Source organism: Tenrec ecaudatus, chromosome 7 (assembly GCF_050624435.1).
Source record: "Tenrec ecaudatus isolate mTenEca1 chromosome 7, mTenEca1.hap1, whole genome shotgun sequence".
Taxonomy (NCBI): domain Eukaryota; kingdom Metazoa; phylum Chordata; class Mammalia; order Afrosoricida; family Tenrecidae; genus Tenrec; species Tenrec ecaudatus.
In genome coordinates this window covers 62,099,251-62,122,608 of record NC_134536.1, presented here as the reverse complement: position 1 = coordinate 62,122,608, position 23,358 = coordinate 62,099,251, and the positions used below count along the sequence as shown (strand labels likewise).

Sequence of the window (23,358 nt, the reverse complement as noted above, 5' to 3'; positions counted from 1 at the left end):
TTGTCCGTCCATTGGGTTGGGTTTTGCTTTGTTTTCACTTGTGGCAGAGGCAGCCGTATTTGTGGTCACTTCTGGCTGTCTAGCCCTCCAGGCCGGAGTTCTTGCCGGCGCATCAGAATCCGCGTCTGTACAACGGGGACGGCGGCAGCAAAGGCGCTATAGGAGAGCTGTGATCTCTGGCATTCTCTCTCCACCCCTCCCCACAACTGCCCCTTGATCCGTGTGCAGGTTTTGCAGGAATTCCCAGGGTGACTTAAGGTGGTGCCAAATATTGTGTTTTATGACTCGTGAGCTTGTTTTACTGGATCTTAGAAAAACATATCACTAGTATGACATAGTCATAGAGGAAACTGTCCCAACAAAAAGTAAGTCCACGCAGCCGGGCCGTGGCTGTCAGTGGTTCGGCAGCTCTGTGAGAAGGCAGCCGTCCCCTGTGGTGTGCTCCAGTCAGCCAGGTAGTTCAAAGGCCTTCACTCAGGTCCCAGTCCTGATGTAAGGGGTATCACTCTTGGGTGGGAGCTGCCCCACTTTTTACCTTACCAGACAGAGATGGAGAAAGAGAGGAGGGTCTCAGTACAGCCTAGAAAAGAGGGCTAGGCTGATCACATCCTTTGGACCGAGGGTCCCTGGGCTGGAAATCCAGGGGGGGATATTGATGCCGATCCATCCACATGGAGATAGCCAAGGATACAAGGCTCAGAGGTGTTGCAAGGGGACAAGGACCTTCCTCCAGAATTGTCAGAGAAAAACTGTCCCCTAGAGTAGTGCCCTGGATTAGAACTTCAAACTCTTGCACTGGGAGGGAATATATTTCTGTAGGTGAAAGCCATCCACTGGTAGTATTTGTGTTATAGCAGCCTTAGATAACAAACGCCCACAATATCATGGATACTGTTATTCATCTGTCTATGTGATGAAAAACATGAATAAATAGCAACCCGTTGGTACACAAGGTTAGAGAAATGGTTTGCTGGACTAGGCTGCTGTGGGAATCTCAAACTCCCTTCACTGTTAAGAGTTCATGTTCAAGACAAACACATAAATGCAAACAATAAACACAGACTATGATTGAGGCTTGTGAATGGGGGGAGGGAGGTCCACCTGCGGCATGAAGATCCAAACGCTCGTGAGGTACACGCAGAACGGAGCCACGATGCTCCCCACACGGCACATCATGCTACCACTGCCCACAGCCAGCGACCTGCAAACAACAAACACTGCCGGTCATCATGGAGTGGATGCTGAGTCAGGGCAGTCCCTTGGGCGCCAGAGGGGAACTGTGTTCGGTAGGATTTGCAATGGCTGATTGTCCAGAAGGCCTTGCTTCCTTTGGGTGGACTACTGACATCTAGAACATAAATTACATATCCTGAGAAATTTAGCTTTGTGTCAAATGGGAAGCTGGTGGAAGTATTTGAGGTTTTAAGCAGTTTTAGGATTCCACTCACTTGCTATGATTCCAACTCAAAGCAACCATATCTCACTGCCATTGAGTCAATACCAACTCATACAGACCCTGTAGGGTCGGGAAAACTGCCCTGTGGATTTCCGAGACTGTGTTTCTCGTCAGGGAAAGACAGTGGATTCGAACTGCTGACTTTGCAGTGAGCAGCCTCAATAGGACACCAGGGCTCCTAGCTTTAGGATAACAGAGTTCTATTGCAAAATGGTTTTGTAATGTCTTTACTAATGACACATAAAACTCACTCACTGCCACTGAATCTATGCCTCCTCACGGCGACCTTATGGGACACGGTAGAACTGCCCTGTGTGGCAGGTAGTTATTTTATGTCAACTTGAAGATGTCTAGGGGTGGAATCCCACCTGTCCATCAGGTCACAGCCTGATGCTGTCTCCTTGGGAGTGTGATCTTCTTATCAGGAAAACCCCGGGAACTGTCGTCTCTGTCTCTCTGCAACTCTCTCACTTTGCATTCCTGCCTGCTTGGGCTGTGCCATTGACCCTGAGAGCTGCTGGAGTCCTGCCGTGTTTCCTCTGACCTTGGATCCAGCCAAGTCTACGCCCACGGCCTGTGATCTTCCTGCTCTCGGCATCATTGCATGTGCCTGCATGAGTCTGAAGAGGGACTGATGGACTAGGATCGGATTTATGGAGTTGGACCTTTCTTGATATTTAATCACTTCTTTATATAAAAGTTATTTCTTATAAAAAGATGAATGTCACTGGATTTGTTTCTCTAGATAACCTGGCCTAACCACCCTGTGAGTTCTCCAGACGGTAACTCGATGGGAATAGAAATCCTCATCTTTCTCTTGCTGGTGGTTTTGAACTTTTGAACCTTGTGGTTAGCAGCCCCACTCGTAACCACTACGTCACCGTAATAGCCTTCGAGTGGGCATCATACTCAAACGCACCCTACCTCAGCACTCAGTGACTTTGATGGGAAGGAAACATTTGCATTCCTGGGCCACATGAAGGACACATCAGTGAAGGAAGGATCACCGGAAAACAACCAAAACTTACCTTACGACGGTTGGGTACAACTCTGCTGTGTAAAGGTAAATCAAGCCAAACGCTGCCCCGACGGCAAACTTGCCAGCCATAGCTGCCACCACGCACCAAATATGATAATCCTGGGGTGCAGCGGGGAGAGGGGGAGAGTAGAAAATAGAACGTTCTGATATGGTTTTTAAAAATATAAAATCCTTAAAATTAAAACTTTAAAATTTCTTCTAAGTCCTCCAGTATTTTTTTAGAACCAATGAGAGTTTCATTTTTTCCACTGAAATTTATTTTGTAACCCAATCATGGTTTGTAAAAAGCTTTCCTTCTTTATCAAATTAGATGGGGGTGAGGGGGAGATTTGAGGAATGCCTGCCCCTAATCTTGGAAGACTTGATTTGTAAAATAAGAAGGGTAAAAAAGGCTAAGATTTTTTAAAACTCTGAACATAAAGTAACCGGAGAAACTCAGATCACACCAATTGGATACCACAAAACCACTGAAAGCTGGACTCACACAGACCAGACCGGTTCACCAATGTTCCTTGTAGTCTTACCCGCAATATCGAGAAGGTGAAAGCCATCCACCGGTAGTACTTGTGTTATAGCGGCCTTAGTGTGGCAGTTACATAATCTGGTGCCAATATGAGACTATTAGGAGTGAAGGGGTGGAGTTTAGCTTGTCAATCAGGTCGCAGCTTGATGACCTCATTTGGAGGCACCATGGCAATAAATAGCTTGCTGGAGGCAGGACACACACTCTCTCTGCTTCACCTCCCTGGGAGACATTGCTGTTGACAAGACACATGGAGCCACGGCGCTGGAGCCCTGGAGCTGGAGGAGCCACATGGAGACCCACACCAGCGCTAAGATGGTTCTATCACCACTGGATCCACAAGACTTCCCGCCCACTGGCCTGCGCTCATCCTGCATTCAGCATCATTGCATATGTTTCGTGAGTCTGAAGAGGACTTTACAGACTGGTATTGAACATCTGGGCTAATATCGGACTTATGGACTTGATCTGGACTGGGCTGGGATGTTTTCTCGATATACAGTTACTCTTTATATAAACTTTTTCTTGTACACATATGAATGACTCTGAATTTCTCTAGTCAACCCAGACTAACACAGTAGAAACGATCCAAATGCCCACCAAAGAAGACTGTGGATGCCTACGATGGAATACCATGGCTAGCTTTGATCAAGAGAAGTGAAGTTCTGATAGCAGCTATGACAGGGATGAGTCTGAAAAGCACTGTCAAATGAAATAAGCCGGACACAAAAGGCTATCTATTGTGATCCCACCGCTATGAAGTGTCCGGACAGCAAGTAAATTAGTGGTCTGTGGGGCTGGGGAAGGGAGGTGGGGGGTGGTGGCTTAGTTTGTGTGGAGCTTCTGTTTGGGGTGATGAAGAGGTTCTAAGATAAAGAGGCCGATGATTGTACAGCAATGTGGTTATCATTCCTACCACTGGACACTTGAAGTCCTCTAAATAATAAACCTCGTATTAGATGCATTTTGCCACAGTTAAGAAAAAAACAACTTCAAAAAGGAAGGTGTGAAGGACAGAGGGAGGGAAGGAGGGAGGAAAAGGAAGAAAAAGAGAACCAAACAGCCTGGGCGGTTTGCACCAAGGAGCCCTAAACACACATTGTTCTGCTTGCTGCAGGCATCAGACAGTGAGCGCGGACCATTAGTACAACCTTGGGAGGGTGGGCAGCAGCACGCGGGAAGCTCTCAACCGCAAGCCTTCTCAGAACCTCTGTCTCTCTAACTCAGTTTCTGCTGCTTCGCTCTAAGCCTGGCCCACAAACACCACTCACTTTCCATCTTCTCCCCTCCCCCACCTCCTCCTCCTCGCCTTCTGCATTCCTGGGTTGAGAAATGGCAGCACTTCTGTCAGCCTGAGTCCCTGAGTGACTGCCTGGAGTTGAGAAATCTTCCCTGCTCCCACTGAGCCAAGTACGTCCATCTTCACCCTCCTATGAGTGAGAAATGAACCTCTAGTATGTTACGTCCCTGAGAGGTGGGGGTGTATCTGTGAGCACAAACAGCACCGTCTTCATTCACATTGCAAACGTCTATAGATAGTTTGAAGAACAGAAAGAAGAACAGCACTCCTGCTTGTCTCGGCTAACTTTTTAAAGGCAGGAATGTATTATTTTCTTACTAGTAATACTTCCGGGTGCTTTAAGAACAATACCAAGGGAACAAAATTAATTAGAGAAAACAATATTTTAATTAGTTAACTCATTAAGAGGAAATCCTGAGCAGCCAGTTTGCAGAAGACCGAGGATGGCATCCAAAATCCACTTGAAGGGTCCCATGAGGAGTAAGCCTCTGGTGAACGCCCTCTGACCGCGGGCCAGGGATGTGAAGAGCTTCGCGAGCAAGCCGGGGCTATTAGAAAGCGTCGTTCAGTTACAATTTAACACCTTCGCATTTGCTCTCCCTTTTGAACCACTTTAAATTTGTTCTAGTTTCCATTCTGCTCTTTTTGATTGAGGTTTTCCTCTGTTTTATTTTATTACTGTTGCTAGGTTTTTAATCTTTTTCTTTACGTGAAACCTGGGACCAGTTTATCTACAGAGACAGTTAATGGATTAATACTTTCTTAGGGTTATAGCAGGGAGTTTGGGACAAATGGGGAACTGGCAACAATAAATACAAGACAGAAGAAGAAAATGTTCTAAAATTGTTTGTGGTGATGATTGTGCAACTCTTTCGTATATTTAAACCATTTAATTGTGTGGTATGAATTATATGTCAGTAAACTTGTGACTTTTTAAAACATAAAATAGAAAAGGAAATTCCTTTCTCCTTAACACAGAAACAATTTGGTCCTGCCCTTTAAGGTCTCTTCCGCCCTCTTTGTACACAGTCAGCTGTCCGCAGCCAGAATCACTGCAAAGTACAATCTCCTTTTCTCTCTCAAGGTTATTTTTCTTCTCAGCATGCAATACTGCTCATTCCTAGACGCAGGATTAGGTATTTTCATTATTTAAAAGCACATTTTCTACAAGGAACACACAGTGCTTATGTACACCTACTGCCTTCCAATCAAGTCCAATGCCTAGTAGCCCCATAGGACAGGGTGGGACATGTCACAGGATTCCCAAGGCTGTAACCTTGATGGACGCAGACTGCCACATCCTCCAGTGCAGCTGGAGAATTCACACCAGTGATCTTCGGGTTAGCAGCCAAGCATTTCAAGCTCACTGCCACCAGGGCTCCTCTTGCCAATACAATGGAGCCAAACAACATTGCTAAACACACACACACACACACACACACACACACATTATAAAATATTTCCTATGTGCTTCTTTCCATGTACTTCACTTGGTCTTTATGCTTATTTTGATAGTGATGAAATCCACCCATCCAGCTGCCGTGATTGAGTGTAACTAACCATTCCCAAAGAGAATGAGCCATAATATCACTGTGTCTCACCTGGGGGATCAACATCATTACACCGCAGATCAGCGCACTTGAGATAAGGGAGAAGACCAGGACGTTCCTTCTCCCCACCTTGTCCATCCCAATGCATATGCAGACGTAGGCAGGAATTTCCACTGCACCTGTCAAAACAGGGAGGGGCATTATGGCATAGACCTGCTCTGTAGGGCTTTCTAGGCTGAAATATTTTTTTTATCATTATTAAATCATTTTACTGGGGACTCGTACAATGCTTAACACAATCCATCTATCCATCCATTGTGTCAAACACATTTGTACATTTGCTGCCATCATCATTCTCAAAACATTTCCTTTCTACTTGAGCCCTTGATATCAGCTCCTCATTCCCCCCTTCCCTCCCCATTTCCCCCCTCATGAACCCTTGGTAATTATAAATTATTATTGTTTTGTCATGTCTTACACTGTCCGATGTCACCCTTCACCCACTTTTCTGTTGTCCATCCCCCAGGGAGGAGGTTATATGTAGATCCTTGTAATGGGTTCCCCCTTTCTACCCCACCTTCCCTCCACCCTCCCAGTATCGCCACTCTCACCACTGGTCCTGAGGGATCATCTGTCCTGGATTCCCTGTGTTTCCAGTTCCTATCTGTACCAGTGTACATCTCTGGTCTAGCCTGGGATCATGATAGTGGGGGGAGAGGGAAGGAGCATTTAAGAACTAGAGGAAAGTTAGGCTGGAATCTTGGTGGAAGCAGAGCTCCAGGCCTTTCTTCTGTAGCACAACTATAACCTTCCCATTCGTAGCCCAGAGCAAACTGTTGGCACCACATAGGAACTGTCCACTAACGGGGCCTCTCACCTGTGGCACCCAGCTGCACAGGAGGCCCCGTCTTTTTACCCATCACTCAAAAGCAAGGACCAGCTCTCTCCTCCCCCCAGGGGCCTCAGAGCACTCCCCAAAGGCCTGCCTGCACGGCAGCAAAACACGCTCCAGTAAATTCACCCAAAGGGGCAACATCCCCTCTGAAAGGCACTAATGCTCACATAACAGCCAGGCACTGGCCACTGCGTTGAACTGTTAACCAAGAGGCTAGCAGTTCAAACATACCAGCTGTTCTGCAAGAGAAAGTTGAGGCTTTCTACTTCTGGAATGAGTTACCTTTTCAGAAACCCATGGCGGCAGTTCAAACCTGTCCTGTAGGGTAACTATGACTGGGAATGGGCTCGGTGGCAGTGAAATGAGATGTACTGTCAGCTTCCCAAGGATACACCTCTGTGTCTGAAGGGCAAGCCTGTGGAATGAATTAACTAGGACCACACTGCTTACTTTTGATGTGGGGTCTGTATGCATCTGCCTCCTTAAAGACGACAGCCAAGGAAACCCTACGGGGCAGCCATCCTCTGTGAAGTGGGGTCACGGTGAGTCAGAGTCAGCTCAGAGCCACCCCAGTGGCAAAACTGAGGCAGAGTATCCGCGAAAGCTCCTGAACGACTGGAGACCGCTTAGTAGATGTTGGGCCTAACGGTAAGCATTTTAAAGTCGAACGTGACTTCTAGAGGACAAGGGATTGTACTCTCTTGCAAAAAAAGGTAGGCACCAGGTCCCTAAGTCCATCGTCACTGATTCAAAACCCTTCCTGTAAACCACTGTTTGAAGATTTGTTCCAGAAAAACAAGGCTTTATAGCTACCAGCCAGAACCAAGCAGAAATCTCTTTCAACTCAACCAATGTCCACATGTCACCAGCTCAGAGCTCCACACAAGCCACAGTGCTTAGCTGTCCCTCCTCCTACAGCTGGTCTGGCCGCAGGCCACCGCCCGGCCCCCTTCAGGGGTGGTGTGCCTGTGTGCATGATGTGGGGTAGGGTGGGGGCCATTATGCCTCTGCAGTTCTGTAGCCCATGATAGTAGTGGAGGCCTCTGTCCGGGTGAACATGACCTACTGTGCATCGGTTGTAGTTGCTCAGAAACGAACAGACTCAGGTAAAGGCAACCCTTTGCGAGATGTTGGGCCCCTCCATGAAGTGGAGCACAAACAGCTCCAGAAGAAGAGGCTGCCACTGTTCCCAAGGTAGGACAGACCCCCCCGGAAGGTGCAGAATATGTACGAGGAGGGCGTTGCAACAAGTGTACGGGAGAACAGAACGAAAAGATGCTGGAATTTTCTCACACACTTGGTGACGCCCCTTGGACCTCTACCCAGAGCCCTGGTGGTGTAGTGGTGATATGTGGGGCTACAATCTGCAAGGTCAGCAGTTTGGAACCACTAGCCACTCCCTGGGAGAAAGATGAGGCTTCCTACTCCTGAAAAGTGGCGGTTTTGGAGACCCACAGGGGCGGTTCTGCCCTGTCCTACAAGACCGTTATGAGTTGTCATTGACTTGATGGCAGTCAGTTTTTGGTTTTTGTTTTCATACATCTATTACTGTATTCCACTCTCTTTTTCTTCGTTTTTAGCTAATCAAGCACTTTTGGGGACCAAATAAACAAGGATTCTCCAAAGAGCCTTGTACATATGTGTGCAGTGAGGGTAGGGGGGCGGTTATTGCTGTCTTATGTCCTTGGGTTGATCTGCAAGTATTACAGAGGACAACACTCCCATAGAGTTCCCTTGGCTGTCATCTTTACAGAAGCGGGTGACCAGGCCTGTCCTTCCTCAGAAGAACAGAGAACTTTCCAGCAATAAACAAGTGCAAAGCTGGATAATGATTTTTAAACTAAGAGTAAGTTATTGGAGTCAAGTGAAAGATTGGGGGCTGCAAGTAAGGTCCCAGTGTAAGTCCCACTCCCTTTCTGCATGCAGCCCCCGAGCCCAGCCCTGTGTCTGACTCAGGACTGCATGCACATCCTGGCTCTTGCAAAGCTGGGCAGCATCTATAAAACAGCCGGAAGAGGTGTAGAGTACAACACATGGGTTTTATTCGAGTTCATGTTTAAGGATGCTACTATCTACCTACGTATGAGCCCTGGTAGTGAAGTGGTTACTAACCACAGGTCAGCAGTTCGAAACCACCAGCCACTCCTAAGGAGAAAGATGAGGCTTTTTGCTCCTGTAAACACTGAGTATCAGAAACTCATAGGGACAGTTCTACCCTGTCCTGTAGAGTCGCTATGAGTCAGCGTCCCTCAATGGCAGTGAATGTGGTTTATGACTCTGATCTAAATAGCGTAAGCAGAAGGGCCCACCCTTTGGGAATTCGGTCAGCACACCATCCCTGTCTTTCTTTTATATGGCATGCTCCCTCTAATCACTTGGACCACCAACCTGCCCCCACAGCCACATGAACACCGGGGCTCTCTCTTAAAGCCACTGCAGTGTTTATCAGTTGCAGGTGGCACAAAAATATAACTGAAAGTGCCACCTAACCATCTCAGATGACAACTTGTTCAAACAGGTCATAACGCAAACAAACTCACTTCCGCCGAGTCAGTGCTGGCAGAGTACAACTCTGTGAGTTTCTGAGACGGTAACTGTTCGCGGGGGCAGAAAGCCCAGCCTTTCTCCAGGCAGCTGCTGGTGATTCTCAACATGTACCCTCTACACCACCCGGGCTCCAGAAACGTGCCATAGCATACAAGGATTGACTAGATGCATCTGCCAGGCACTCGTGGGGAAGGATAATGAGGTGAAAAATAAAATCAGTAGGGGATATAAAACGATGTGCCTATTTGTCTTTGACAGCACGTTGATAATTATGAGGTTGCCTGGGTTCTCAAAAATGTAAATCGCCTTCAAAGCTTCAAAGCGTGTCGTAAAGACCCCAAAGCCCAGTGTTTCTGAGTTTCTCCATGCCACACCTGACCATGCACCAGCTGCCACTTGTTTCTCTGTTCTATTCTGAAGCTGACACCGAGAAGGGTCTGAGGTCAACACAGTTCTCTACAATCTTGCCAATATGTCTTCCTCTCCCCGCCCCATCCACTCCTTCCAAAGAGAGAGTAAAGTTGTTTTTTTCCTTAAAATGACAGCTTCTTCCATAATTCTTACTAAAAAAAGACACATGTCAACACAGCCCCCGAATGAGAAGGAATGACATCCATTTTAGATATGTAAGTGCCAAGTTTTCTGAGGGGAGTATCAAATGTAGGCAGACTACATGGGATCATACGTGACATCTATCTAAACCAGTGATTCTCGACCTGTGAGTCACGACCCCTTTGGGGTTCGAATGACTCTTTCGCAGATTCATAACAGTAGCAAAATTGCAGTTATGAGGTAGTGATGAAAATAATGTTATGGTTGGGGTCACCACCACACGAGGAACTATATTAAAGGGTCGACATTAGGAAGGTTGAGAACCACTGATCTAAACTGATGGACAAATGGACATTTCTAATACTTCTCCAATGTTTGGTGTGGCGTAGAGACTTCAAGTCTCAAGAGATAGCAAGATCTGAAGCCATTTTAACCCTCTACTAAAACGAGAGCAGCGTAACCAGATAGACTGCATGTTGTTGTTGTTATTGTTGTTGTTAGGTGCGGTTGGGTCGGTTTGACTCAAATTACATGTTGCATGTATTTTAATGCTATTTCACGGACTGCAACTTCTAAATTAAGCCTATTGAAAGTGAAAAGATAGAAGAAAGCCTTCAAGCAATAGTACAATTTTTAAAGAAAGAAATTTTCCAAGGCTGATATGGAATGAATGATCTGACTTATGTTAAGACATCAGACTATCTATGTAAAAATGCGTGGAAAGGTGTACAAAGAGCCCCAAGAGGTTATAGGAAAAGCGTTCGAGAAGTCACCTCAGTGGGAGGGCGTTCCGGGGTGGGGGTGGCTGGGAAGGTGGAAAGCAAGCAAGGAGAGCAGGCAAGAGGGCATGGGGAGACAAGCTTCTCTGGGCCGTTGCATTGTGCTACAAGGAAATGCACACATGGGTTACAGCATACGACTACTAAGAGACTCCATCATAAGACAGCTGGCCATCTGTCCCTGGTAGAACAAGACAAGAAAACACACAAAAAGATAAGGAGGTGATTCAACTTCATTGGCACATGTAAATATATTTTAATACTTACCCATGAGGAAGAGGTTTAAATATTCGCTGCCTCCCAAATTAACAGAATTCAAGGAGAACGAGTAGAATCCCAAGCTCCCCGTGAACCAGACGAGCCAAAGAGTAAGGGTTCTTAGTGCAATATTCCAGTCACAAAACAGATCCGAGACATTATGCTTCTTTGCATCAGAGGGGTTGCCGCCAGCTGGACTGTTTGGATCCAGGGATAGAAATTCGGACAGTTTACAGGAGCGTGTTCTATTCCACTTGGCCATCGTACCAACCACCTTCTGTGCTTCTTCATATCTTTTCTCAGAGAGAAGCCAGAAGGGTGTCTCTGGGAGCATCCAGCAGCATAGGACAAAGGGAAGGGTCACTGTGGACAGGACTATCTGGTAGTGCCACCAGGTCCTGACCAAGTAGCCCGTCAAAGCCACTACCATTATTCCTACTGCAAAGAAGGAATGCAAGTGGATAGATGCCCATGTCCGAGACTTCATGCCAATGAATTCCGTCACATAGACAAACACCACCACGAGGTAGCCACTTGCAGCCTGAAAAGCAAGGGGAGTGGTCCAGATTTAAGGTCACATTTCTAACCACTGAGGGGCTGATTGCCCTGCAAATCACACATAGGCCAAAAAAGCAAATGACTGAGAGTTGCTTTCCACAAACCTTATCACAATTGTAAAAGGGCGTTCAATTTGATCATCTTTCTTCCTTAAATAGGCCCTCCCATCTTCTCCCACCCTCTCAATCCCTAATGGTAAACTATGAGAGATCGTTTCTGTTATAAATGTCAGATGCATTTAGATACTGCTCCATTCGACAGTGGGTTTATTTCTCAGTTCCTTGTAAATGCACATCTCAATTCTCCTGCAGGGGTCATGGCTAATGGTCCAAAATGACCACACTTCAGCTCAGCAGCAGTCCCAGTTTGTCCCCCAGCTCACCCAGATACCTCCCCTCCCCCGTTGCCATAGACAGGCATACCACACCCGGGCATATCTATCGTACAGTCTGGTGTGTAACCTACCTCACTCAAAGTCCTTTGTCAACTGGCATACAAAGAGCCTACACAACAACCTCCCTTGTGGCTCCTCTCCTGTGAGGCCAGCTGCCACTGCATACAGCACTGTTGGCCCGGTCTGTAAGCCCCTCATGCCAACACACTCAAGTCTCTCTAATTGGCGCCAGTTCGGTTTTTCCATCTCTCGGTCTCTACCTATAGGGAGCCCCTCCCTTTCTTGGTCTTGAACCCCAATGCAATCATCTGTATGGGTACCCACCCTACTGCTGTCCCGTGGATTCTGACTTCTGGATACCCTCTCCACAGAGGAGGATTGCTCCAGAAGTCTCCAAAGCGGCCATCTTTATGGAACTAGACTGGTGCGTCTTTCTCCCTCAGAGTGTCTGATGGGCCCAAAGGGCTAAGCTCTCCGCAGCTGAGTGCTCAGCCACTGTGCCACCAGGGCAGTTTATCCACATACAAGACGTTCCTATTGCTGAAGTCACTGAATATGGGGTCATAAATTGTATAGTAACTAATAGGAAGAAAGACATCATTGATGAAAACTTTATTTTGAAAAGGTCTGCTTTTAATTAACAGAATTTATATTAAAGAGCCATTCTGGTGTGATCCATATGGTCAACAATCCAAAAGCACCAGTAGCTCCTCGGGAGAAAAACTGGGTTTGCTACTCTCATCAACAGTTGGCATCTGGGAAACCCACAGGGGCGAGGCGGAGGGGGCGTGGGGGGTTCGCTGTGAGCCAGCATTGCCTTGATGGCAGTGAGTTTGGTTTGGGGTTTGGAAATAAAAGAGGAGGGAGGGGAGTGAAGAGTTAAAACTTTCATGACAAAAGTATTTCACACTGAGTAGTGCAGCATCCATGAGAAAGCTATTCTAGGGCACCACTGGTTCCCCCAACGTCCGTGCTTCATTTTATTTTAAATATATTCACACTGTACTCGTCTCATCACCCTGGTGATGGAAATTTCCAGTCGGATCCTACTTGTCAAGGGTGGGAGTTCAGCGTCATGCCTCTGTGTTCGAGCAGCAATCTCCCCTTGCCTAAAGCGGTGGCCCACACAGGGGCCCCGCCATGAGCGGGAACTGGGAGGAGGAATAAGCAGGGAAGTACTCATTTCGGACTACCGAACCCATGCTAGCTTCCTGAATGGGGGACAACAGTCTTCACTTCCCCTCGCCAGATTGTCACTCAGGACCCGGATGATGAACTCTGACCATGGCAACACCAATACCCAAGAGCCCCAACAGCCAAGAAATCTGACAGATGATTGGGGTTTCCACATCTGAGAACCGGGCATCGCTCCGTAAATGTGTGCTGCATTCTTCAAATACCGTGAGGGGCTTTCAAGCCTCGTGGGAAAACACCAGGATCTTTTCCTGCCATTTCCCCACTGACTTGTTGAAGGCTCCTTGTTTATGTTCCCCATCAAGTTAAAGTGTCCTATCAGTCCCTCTCCATGTGTACAGTAGTGATAGCTCTTCAGTCCACACCCCAGGCAGGCACTGCTCCCTGAACATATGAAAACCTCCATACACCTCGGATCGATTCCCGCCTATCAGCTCTGCTCATAAACTCTCCTCCTCCCATGCCTTCTCTAGTCTCTGGACAGTCTGACCTTTAGCCTTCTCATCTCAGAGCCTTCCCGCCTGCTGTTCCTGCTGCCTGGCATGCTCCCCTCACTGACCGCTGGAAACTAGAACAAAAACCATGACCCTCTAGACCCAGTGGGGACACCATACACACTGTGACAGTCTCATTGTCTTAATTGTTTTACTTTTTAAGACAGCTGGTGTCTTGCTTTCTCATTGGAAGGCAGGGCTCTGAAAATAGAGCCTGGGTCTGGCTTACTTAGCATTGCATTCTGTAGGCCAATCAATAATGTGTTGGACAAATGACTCTCTTGGCCTCGATCAGACTCAAGATTCTTCCACGAGCGCATAGCGCACAAAAAAAAAAAAATCAAAGGAAAGAGCCACCAAAAATCAAGGCCACATTTCAGAGCTCTATTCTGGGATGCTGCCTCGTGTTCTCGGCACTGGAAACCAACACGTGGTATTGTGCAAGACTGGCATGGAGATCTCCAGAATTATCCTCGCAACCCTTCCAGCTGAGGGCCCTCAATCTCTCTTGGTGCCCGTGGCCTGTTGCAGTGTCGTCAGGACTGCAGGTGTCCCTTTGTCAGAGCTGAGTCTGCAGTTACAGAGTCCTTTCCCCTCTTACCCTGGCCTCGATGGTGGAGACAGTCCTCTCCTATCTTGTTTCTTTTTAAATCATTTCATTGGGGCCTCTTACAGCTCTTATCACAATCCATCCATCCATCCATCCATTGTATCAAGCATATTTGTACATATGTTGCCATCATCATTTTCAAAACATTTTCTTTCTACTTGAGCCCTTGGTATCAGCTCCTCATTTCCCCCCTCCCTCTCCCACTCTTCCTCCCTCATAAACCCTTGATAATTTATTTTTAAAATGTCATGTCTTACACCAACCACTGTCTCCCTTCACCCATTTTTCTGTTGTTTGTCCCCGTGAGAAAGGGTTATATGTAGATCTCAGTTATTTTTTCAATGCATAACTAATTCCCTATCCATGGACACCTGGTGTGGCTGCCTATAAGTCCTTTCCCTCCATAAATGAAGACTCCCAAACTGAACACACCACACCTTGTTCTCTGAGAAGGGGCTCATGACTTCTTAGACTTAACTCCTCGGCTTCTCGCTAGACTCTTAGATCGCATGCCTGCCTCTGTGTTGACCGCACAGTCATTAGCTTTTCTCTTTAGATGAAAACTTCACTCCACTGTTGTTGATGAGGAGTCTCCAAACAGAATCACTGCTGTTGTTTGGAAGTCTGAGGCCTCTCTGACTGCCTCACCAAGTACAGATGCCTTCCTGTTGCACTGGCTTGTTCTCAGTAATTGTTACCATTGCGATGAGTGTCTACTCTATGCCAGGGGCTATACCGTGGGTGTTTATATTTAATCTCATCGAATCTTGATAACAATCTAATGAATCAGGTATTATTCTCTACAGTTTATGCATGAGACACTAAGATACAGGGAGGATAATGTGTTAGTCTGAGGTCATACAGGTAACATGTCAATCAATGACAAAGCTGGTATTCAAACTCATGTTCTTTCCACCACACTTGCTTCCTCATAAAATAAAGCTCTAATGCCCTCTTATTTTCATTATTACTGTGCATTACACAAATTACTTTAGCAAACTTAACCCCCTGTTTGGCTCATATATATGGGGTCTGACTTGACCAAGAAGTAAAATAATGCCTTAGTAATAATAGGAAGTAGGTCATGTGCCAGGAATTGCATCAAACAAAACCCTTCTGCCTCATAAGAAACACTTCTTGTGTTTGTGTACTCCATTCTAAACTTGAGGCCTTAATACCCCACAGAAAGGCTCCTACAGTGGAATGAACAGAGGTTCCCCTGGCTCGCTTTCACTAGATCCTAAAGGAGCAAATCAATGGTTTCACATAGAAATGCTGCAGAACTGAAAGATGAAAATTCCAAACTCACCATGGCAAGAAGAAAGCGCGTGGCCATGAAGCTGTAATAGTCAAAGGTGAACGCCACTGCTATGCCGAACAAAAACTTGCCGATGCTTGTGGACCACAGGATAAGTCGTCGTCCTACCCTGAAACATAATAATCACACTGTGGCAAAAGGAAGGAAGAGCTTTAGCAGTTTAAGTAGCCATTCCAATTCAGAAAAGATGACTATTGCCTATATTTCTGAGAATCCTGTTCTCCCCTTCCCTAAGACACCTCTCAGAATGGAGGCGAGCCTCAACACAGGTGCAAGGTACTGGTCACCTGTTTGAAAGCACCAGCCCCTCTGGGGGAGAAGGATGAGGCTTTCTGCTCTCATAAGGATTCACAATCTCCCAGTCCCACAGGGGCAATTCTTCCCTGGCATATACAGGGTGGTAATGATTCGGCATCAGTTGGATGGCAGTGAAATTTTTAAATCTTATTACTTCAGCATGGCCTCATTAATATACCTGATAACATTTTTCAAAGAAAGCCTTTACCCAAATGAGGTCGTGTGCACAGATACATTTCTTTTAGAGAAGGGTCTGTTGGTGGCAAACTGGCTTACTTCCCATTGGAATAAAGATAGCTCTATTTCGTACTTCTTCTTGAAAGAAGTTTTGTTTTCACTATGTACAGAATTTGAAGTTGGCAGTGTGGGTTTGTCCTTCTTGGAAGAAGTACACCCAGAATGCTCCTTAAAGGCAATGATGGTGAGAATTGGTCTGAAGTACTTTGGTCATGTTGTCAGGAGAGACCAGTCCCTGGAGAGAGACTTCATGCTTTGTGACATTGAGCGACAGCGAAAAAGAGAAGTCCCTTCTACAAGATGGATTGACATAGCGGCTACATGGAGAGGCTCAAACATAAGAACACTTGGGCGGAGGGGCAGGACCGAGCATGTTTTGTTCCATGGTGCTGATGTGTCGGGTCGCTGCGAACCGGAACAGACTCAGCACCGAACAGCAACAGGCGAGGTTTTCTTTTTGTTGGGATTTTTGTTTTGTTTTGTGTTTGGGGGTTTCTTTGGTGTTTGTTTATCTCCAAAGAGAAGTTTGCTTTTAATCTTCAAATGTGAAGACATCCTTGCACTGTCTTCTGCTTTGGACAGCTGCCATTAAGCAGATACTGTTTTAACAGCTGCACCTTGAGGATGATCTGTCCTTTCCTCTGGCTGTACTTAACATGATCTCTTTGCTTTGATATTCTACAGATTTGGGATGTGTCTACTTATGAGTTTCTGACCTCTTCAGAGTATTGAAAATCAGGGAAGTCACTTTTGAGGACTAAGGTGCACTTGACCCAAGTCATGGTATTTTCAATTGCCTCCTATGCATGTGAAAGTTGACACTGAATGAGGAAGACTGAAGAATATATGTTTGAATTGTGGTGCTGGTGAAGAATACTGGAAATACCATGGACGGGAGGCCAGATACACACACTCTCTGCTTCATCTTCCTGCTGACAAGACACATGGAGCTACGCTAGAGCCCTGGAGCTGAGAGAGCCATGTAGAGACCCCTGCTAGCGCTGAGATGCTTCCACTGCCACTGGATCTACAAGCCTTTCCACCTACTGGCTGTGATCTTCCTGAATTCAGTGTCATTGCATGTTTTGCATGAGTCTGAAGAGGAATTTATAGGTTGGTATTGGACATATGGACTTATGGACTTGATCTGGACTGGGCTGGGATGTTTTCTCAATATACAATTGCTCTTATATATAAAGCTCTTTCTTATATACTATGTGTCTATGAATTTGTTTCCCTAGTCAACCCTGATTAACACAGGAATATTGTCAGGAGAGACCAATCCCAAAGAAGGACATCATGCCTGGTAAAGTAGAAGGACAGCAAAAAAGAGGGCTATCAGGAGATGGATGGACACGGGGCTGCAACAACAGCTCAAACAGAATACACCTGCGACGGCCGCACAGGACGGGGCTGAGTCTCCTTCTAGTGTACACAGCGTGCTATGAGTCAGAGTTGACCCAACAACACCTAACACTTACAAGATTGTTTTGCTGTATTGAATTGTAATGTTACAATATTATTAGTAACTGAACAAAAGCCTTTCATTTTTCATATCTGTCTTCTTGAGTTACTATTTTATTTTCAACAAGCTTATAAATATAAGGTCACAAACACTACTTATCACAATGTTCTAGCTAAAGCACCAGCAAGTTTGACCAAGTCAGTGACTGAAAGCACCGGCAGTGTGCCTGCAGCAAGTGCGGCTGTAACTGGGTAACAAGGGCCGCCCTGACACGAGTGCATGGGAAGGTTCGAAAGTTAAACCAGGGAAAGAGATTTAGACTTACATGTATATTGATACATGTAGGCTGGGCTTACAAAATGTTTTGCTATTATAACTAACTACAGGGATATTTTATTTAAAAGAGAAGGTTTCTGCCAAAACACTGCACAAACACTTTATAGATGGTTATTTTGTTGTCACCTCCTCTGACAGTGTCTCCTGGGGCAGTCCACACGCCTTGCAAGGATACCCTTTAGTAAAACCACTGCTTCGTAAAGAAAAATATTTAAAGTAATAACCAGTATGTCCAGAGTACACTTTTCAGTGTTAACCTTGTAACAATCCTTTGAGGTGAGTGCTATTGTTTTCATCAGCGGCTTACAGGAAAGATACTGAAGCACAGACCTCATCCCTGTTGGGATGACTCAAATCCATCGTGACCCTGTAAGATCGGGTTTCCTAACTATAATCTTTGTCGTGGGGGGAGTGGCACTACTCTGCCACATCTTTCTACTGTGGAGCAGCTGATACGTTTGAACTGCCAACCTTTTGGTGAATAGCCGAGAGCTTGGCCACCGCACCACTAGAGTACCTTGGGAAACACACATAGTTTGGTTTTCCCTGGGCCTACAGTCAATATGTGGTCGAATGAGGGCTGAAACCTAGTCCAACTGGCTTCAGAACCCATCCTTTCAGCATACTGTTCTGCTTCACCAACAAAAGGACAAGATGATGGGCTACGTAAACAGTTCATACACTCGACTGCTAACCAAAAGGATGGAGGTTCAAATCCACCTAGAGGATCCCCAGAAGAAAGGCCTGGTGCCCCAGCACCAAAAATTAAGTGGATTCCTGCCCCTCCCCCGAGAAGAATTTGTTTCAAAGGACGACATTGATTCTGCAGCTCCGGGAGAGGGACATATCTGATCAGAGCACACGGGAGCAGATGAAGGGGGAGGAGGAGACAGTGGAGCACAGCCTGGCCCACCAGGCCGTGAGGACGATGTTCCTGAGTAGAGCAGCCAGTCCACAGAGAGGACAACATGGCTGGACCCAGTATGAGACATGATGTCCCTCACTGACCCATGGCGCTACAGGGGACAGCACCGGAGACACAGTGTGGGAATTGCACCTGACCTGATCCCAACACACCGAGGCAAAGCACTGGGGGAGTGCAGCGGAACAGCAAGGGAATGGAGCGGCAAGGTCCCCAGGAAATGCTGAAAGTGGACTTTGGGGCCAGGGCGTGGTGCCCCAACCAACTGGACTGGAAAACACTCCTAAAGACCAACAAATGATCCTTGAACTAACTACAAGCTTTTCTTTCTTGATGTGTTTTGTTTTGTTCTTTGTCAGTGTTTTTTTGTTGTTGTTTTGTTGTATACTGTTGCTTTGTTTTCCTCTGTCTTGTTTTTGTGCATGTTATTATCTCCACAGGTCTGTCTAAATAAGATAGGCTGGATGAACTATCTGGAGGAAAAACAATGGGACCAACAGTTCGGGGGGACTTGGAATAGAGGGAGGTGGGGGGTAAGGAAGTGGTGTTAACTAACCCAGGGACAAGGGAACAACATGGGATCCAAATTGGTGGTGAGGTAGGAGTGGAAGGCCTGGTAGAGAATGATCAAGGGTAATGTAACGAAGAGGTATAGCTATAACCCAGGTGGGGCCGGAGCATGATAGTGGGGCAGGAGGAAAGTCAAGGGAAATAGAGGAAAGAGCTAGGAGGCAACGGGCATTTATAGAGGCCTAGAAAAAGACATGTCCATATGCAAATATACATATGAGGATGGGGAAATAGATCTGTGTGCCTATATTTATAGGTTTACTATTAAGGTGGCGGAAGGACCTTGTGCCTCTACTCAAGCACCCCCTCAATGCATGAATACTTTCTTCTATTAAATTGGCATTCTATGATGCTCACCCTCCTGACACAACTGTTGAAACCAAAGCGGGTGAACAAGTAAATGTGGTGAAGAAAGCTGATGGTGCCCGGCTATCAAAAGAGATAGTGTCTGGGGTCTTAAAGGCTTGAAGATAAACAAGCGGCCATCTAGCTGAGAAGCAACAAATTCCACATAGAAGAACACACCAACCTGTGTGATCACGTGGTTCCAAAGGGATCAGTTATCAGGCATCAAAGAACAAAAAAATCCAATCATTGGGTGCACACCTCCATGATACGATCGTGGAGGACAAACGGGTGCATAAACAAATGTGGTGAAGAAAGCTGATGGTGCCCAGCTATCAAAAGAGATAGTGTCTGGGGTCTTAAAGGCTTGAAGGTGAACAAGCGGCTATCTACTGAGAAGCAACAAAGCCCACATGGAAGAAGCACACCAGCCTATGTGATCACGAGGTGTTGAAGGGATCAGGTATAAGGCATCATCAAAAAAAAATCTTACCATAATGAATGAAGGGGAAAGTGCAGAGTGGAGAGCCAAAGCCCATTTATCGGCCACTGGAAATCCCCTCACAGAGGGGTCTAGGGGAGGAGATGAGTCAGTCAGGGTGTGACGTAGCACCGATGAAGAACACCGCTTTCCTCTAGTTCCTAAATGCTTCCTCCCCACCCCACTACCATGATCCAAATTCTACCTTGCAAGTCTGGATAGAGTAGAGGTTGTACACTGGTGCAGATAGGAGCTGGAGGCACAGGGACTCCAGGGCGGATGATACCTTCAGGACCAGGGGTGTGAGGGGCGATACTGGGAGAGTAGAAGGTGAGTGGGTTGGAAAGGGGGAATCGATTACAAGGATCTACATGTGACCTCCTCCCTGGGGGACAGAAAACAGAAAAGGGGGTGAAGGGAGACGCCGGATAGGGCAAGATATGACAAAATAATAATTTATAAATTATCAAGGGCTCATGAGGGAGGGGGGAGGGGGGAGCAGGGAGGGAGGGGAAAAAAGAGGACCTGATGCAAAGGGCTTAAGAGGAGAGCAAATGCTTCGAAAATGATTAGGGCAGGGAATGTACAGATGTGCTTTATACAATTGATGTATGTATATGTATGGTTTGTGATAAGAGTTGTATGAGCCCCTAATAAAAAGTTTTAAAAAAATAATTTCACATAAAAAGAGTTGTATGAGCCCCTAATAAAATGCTAAAAAAATTAAACTAAACTTTCCCCCATTAAAATAAATAAATAAATAGAGAGATACATAGAAAAAAATAAATTTAAAAAAAGAGAAAGGCCTGGTGATCTCCTTGCATAAAGTCAGCCATTGAAAGCTGTATGGATGACAAGTCTACTCTGCCACACGTGGGGACACCAGGGGTCAGAATTGACTCAACAGCAATTGGTTAGTTGATGGACAAGCAAAGAGATAGGTATTCAGAGAAGAGTATGACTATGAAATTGACTCAAGTTTTAGACATAATTCTCCCTATCTTAAGAACCGGGAGGAAAACGAACCCCAGACTGATGGTAAAGCTAAATATTGATCACCAACAATACTGAACATCCCATTTTACCTGTCAGAAAGGTAGCCAAAAATCACCGCTCCCAGCAGAACTCCAAACATAAACACAGGCTGGATCAGCTTTGCGAGCCATCGGCGATGACAGACCAGATCCCACTCGGTCACCACAGTGCTCTCCCACTTGCCCTGGTCATAGATGTAGCCATCTGAGCAAGGGAAGTCGAGCTTACTGCCACCGTACTCATACTCCAGGTGCAGGGCATCCTCTCTCCTGGACCTGCGACAGCTACTGAGCTCCCAGATGGTACCGTTCTGCAGCTGCACCGCAATGTGGTCTTCCTGGCGTGGTGACACCAGAGCCCAGATGTCTTCCACCTTCCAAGCAGAGTGATTGTGGAAAAGAACCCGGCTCACATTGCCTGGGGGCCTGCAGGCATGCTGAGGCGTCACCGCCATGAACACAGAAGCCAAGTAGTGGATGCCACAGGAGATGTTCTGGAAGGCACATACGAAATAGAGGAATATCTGGAATCTGAAGAAGAGATGGAAAGCTAATTACTATACCTGGCAACATAAACAAACACACAGGTGTTCCATGGTGTGTGGCTTAATACACACACACAGATGGATAGATACAGAAATAAGGATAATATATACGTTTATATACAGGACTGACTATCATGTGTTGCCTGGCTCTAGAGGACCTAGAAACGACGGCATTCCAGTCACAGCTAGTACACCCAGTGCCCGGAGCTTGATTTACAAACGCTATTCCCCAATAAAAGGAACCAGTGCTCACTGGGGAAAGGGCTGGATTTGGTCACTGGCCATGCTAAATCAACTCAGAGCGGCCCAGGGGCTCCGCATCTGTCACTCTTTACTGTCATGGCGTGCAGAGCAACTACGGAGGTTCAAACTGCTGGCTCTTCAGTTAGCTGTCCAGGACTGACCCCACGGGCCACCAGGGCTCCCAGAACAAGAGAAGGATATTCATTAAAAAATTGGTGACACTAAGGGAAGTCTAGAGTTTAGTTAATAATAATGTCCCAGTTGGTTTCTTAGTTTTAACAGATGGCTCTTGGTAATGTAAGATGTTAGCAATGGGGGTGGAATTGGATGATGAACAGACAGTACTATTTTTGCAAGTTTTCTGTAACTCTATAATTGCTTGAAAGTCAAAGTAGCTTAAAGTAAACAATTCAGCGCCTGTGGTCCACATCCAGTATAATGGATAGTCTGTACAACTTGCCCTCTCTCAAGCCTGCATCCAATTTGTCATCCTTTGAGTTGTGGTTCTTGAGGAGCGTGCTGCCTGACCTGCAGATTTGGGGCTTTGTCAGTTCCTGCGGACCCACGAGCCAGCGGGCTGACAATCTGGGGTTTGTCAGCCCCTGCACCCACGGGACTCAGGAGAAGCCTCTAGCCTAATGCCTGACCTACACATTTGCACAACTGCATGAGACATTTCCATGAAAGAAATTTATGAATATATGTCATTCATGTTTTTCTAAGTTAAAAATCTAGATGTAGATATCCAAAACCAACTCCATGGCATCTAGTTGATGCTTACTCATAGTGATCCTATAGCACAAGGCAGAACTGTGAGCTTCTGCGACAGTAGCTCTTTACAAGAGTAGAAAGCCCCATCTTTATCCCATGGATTGCCTGATGGTTTCAAACTGCTAATCTTGCAGTTCCCAGCCCAATATGTAACAACTACACCACCAGAACACACAAATCACAATTAAATTGTAAAAAAATATAACTCACATCATTGAATAATTGGTATAGAAATTATCAAATGGAAACCTGGTTTGCAATGTAAACTTTCATCAAAAACACACTAAATTATTATCTTAAACTACCTAGGTATATGCAGGATCTCCAATTCATACACGCAAACCAATGGTGATGTATTTTCTGTAATAAAAACTGTTTCACAAGGATAGTTTGTACTTACAGGACAGAGGAACATAACATAATGTGAGTTGGCCCGTAAGATTCACTCCTCTGGACTTAAGAGCCAAAACAGCTCCTCTGGACAGATGATTTGAATGTTTATATTAAAAGTAGAATCCATTCAGACAGGGAAAAAAAAGAACATTACTGTAAAATTATAACATGAAATAGAGAATGGATCCTATCAGAACCAAACTCAGGGGAAATTGTAGTTGACAAATAATATTACCTCTATCACCTTTCTCA

At 46.0% G+C, this 23,358-nt stretch overlaps 1 protein-coding gene across 1 annotated transcript in view; it reads right to left on the bottom strand.

Annotated features, from left to right (window-relative positions):
- The window catches only part of SLC22A16 (solute carrier family 22 member 16), a 54,556-nt gene that overhangs the window by 7,383 nt on the left and 23,815 nt on the right, over positions 1-23,358 (bottom strand). The window contains exons 2-7 of the mRNA XM_075553987.1: positions 21,206-21,685; positions 15,459-15,576; positions 10,909-11,440; positions 5,920-6,047; positions 2,485-2,594; positions 1,102-1,201 (exon numbers count right to left, since the gene is read on the bottom strand). Coding sequence (XP_075410102.1) covers positions 1,102-1,201; positions 2,485-2,594; positions 5,920-6,047; positions 10,909-11,440; positions 15,459-15,576; positions 21,206-21,685 — 1,468 coding nt within the window. The remainder of the gene's footprint in view (positions 1-1,101; positions 1,202-2,484; positions 2,595-5,919; positions 6,048-10,908; positions 11,441-15,458; positions 15,577-21,205; positions 21,686-23,358) is intronic.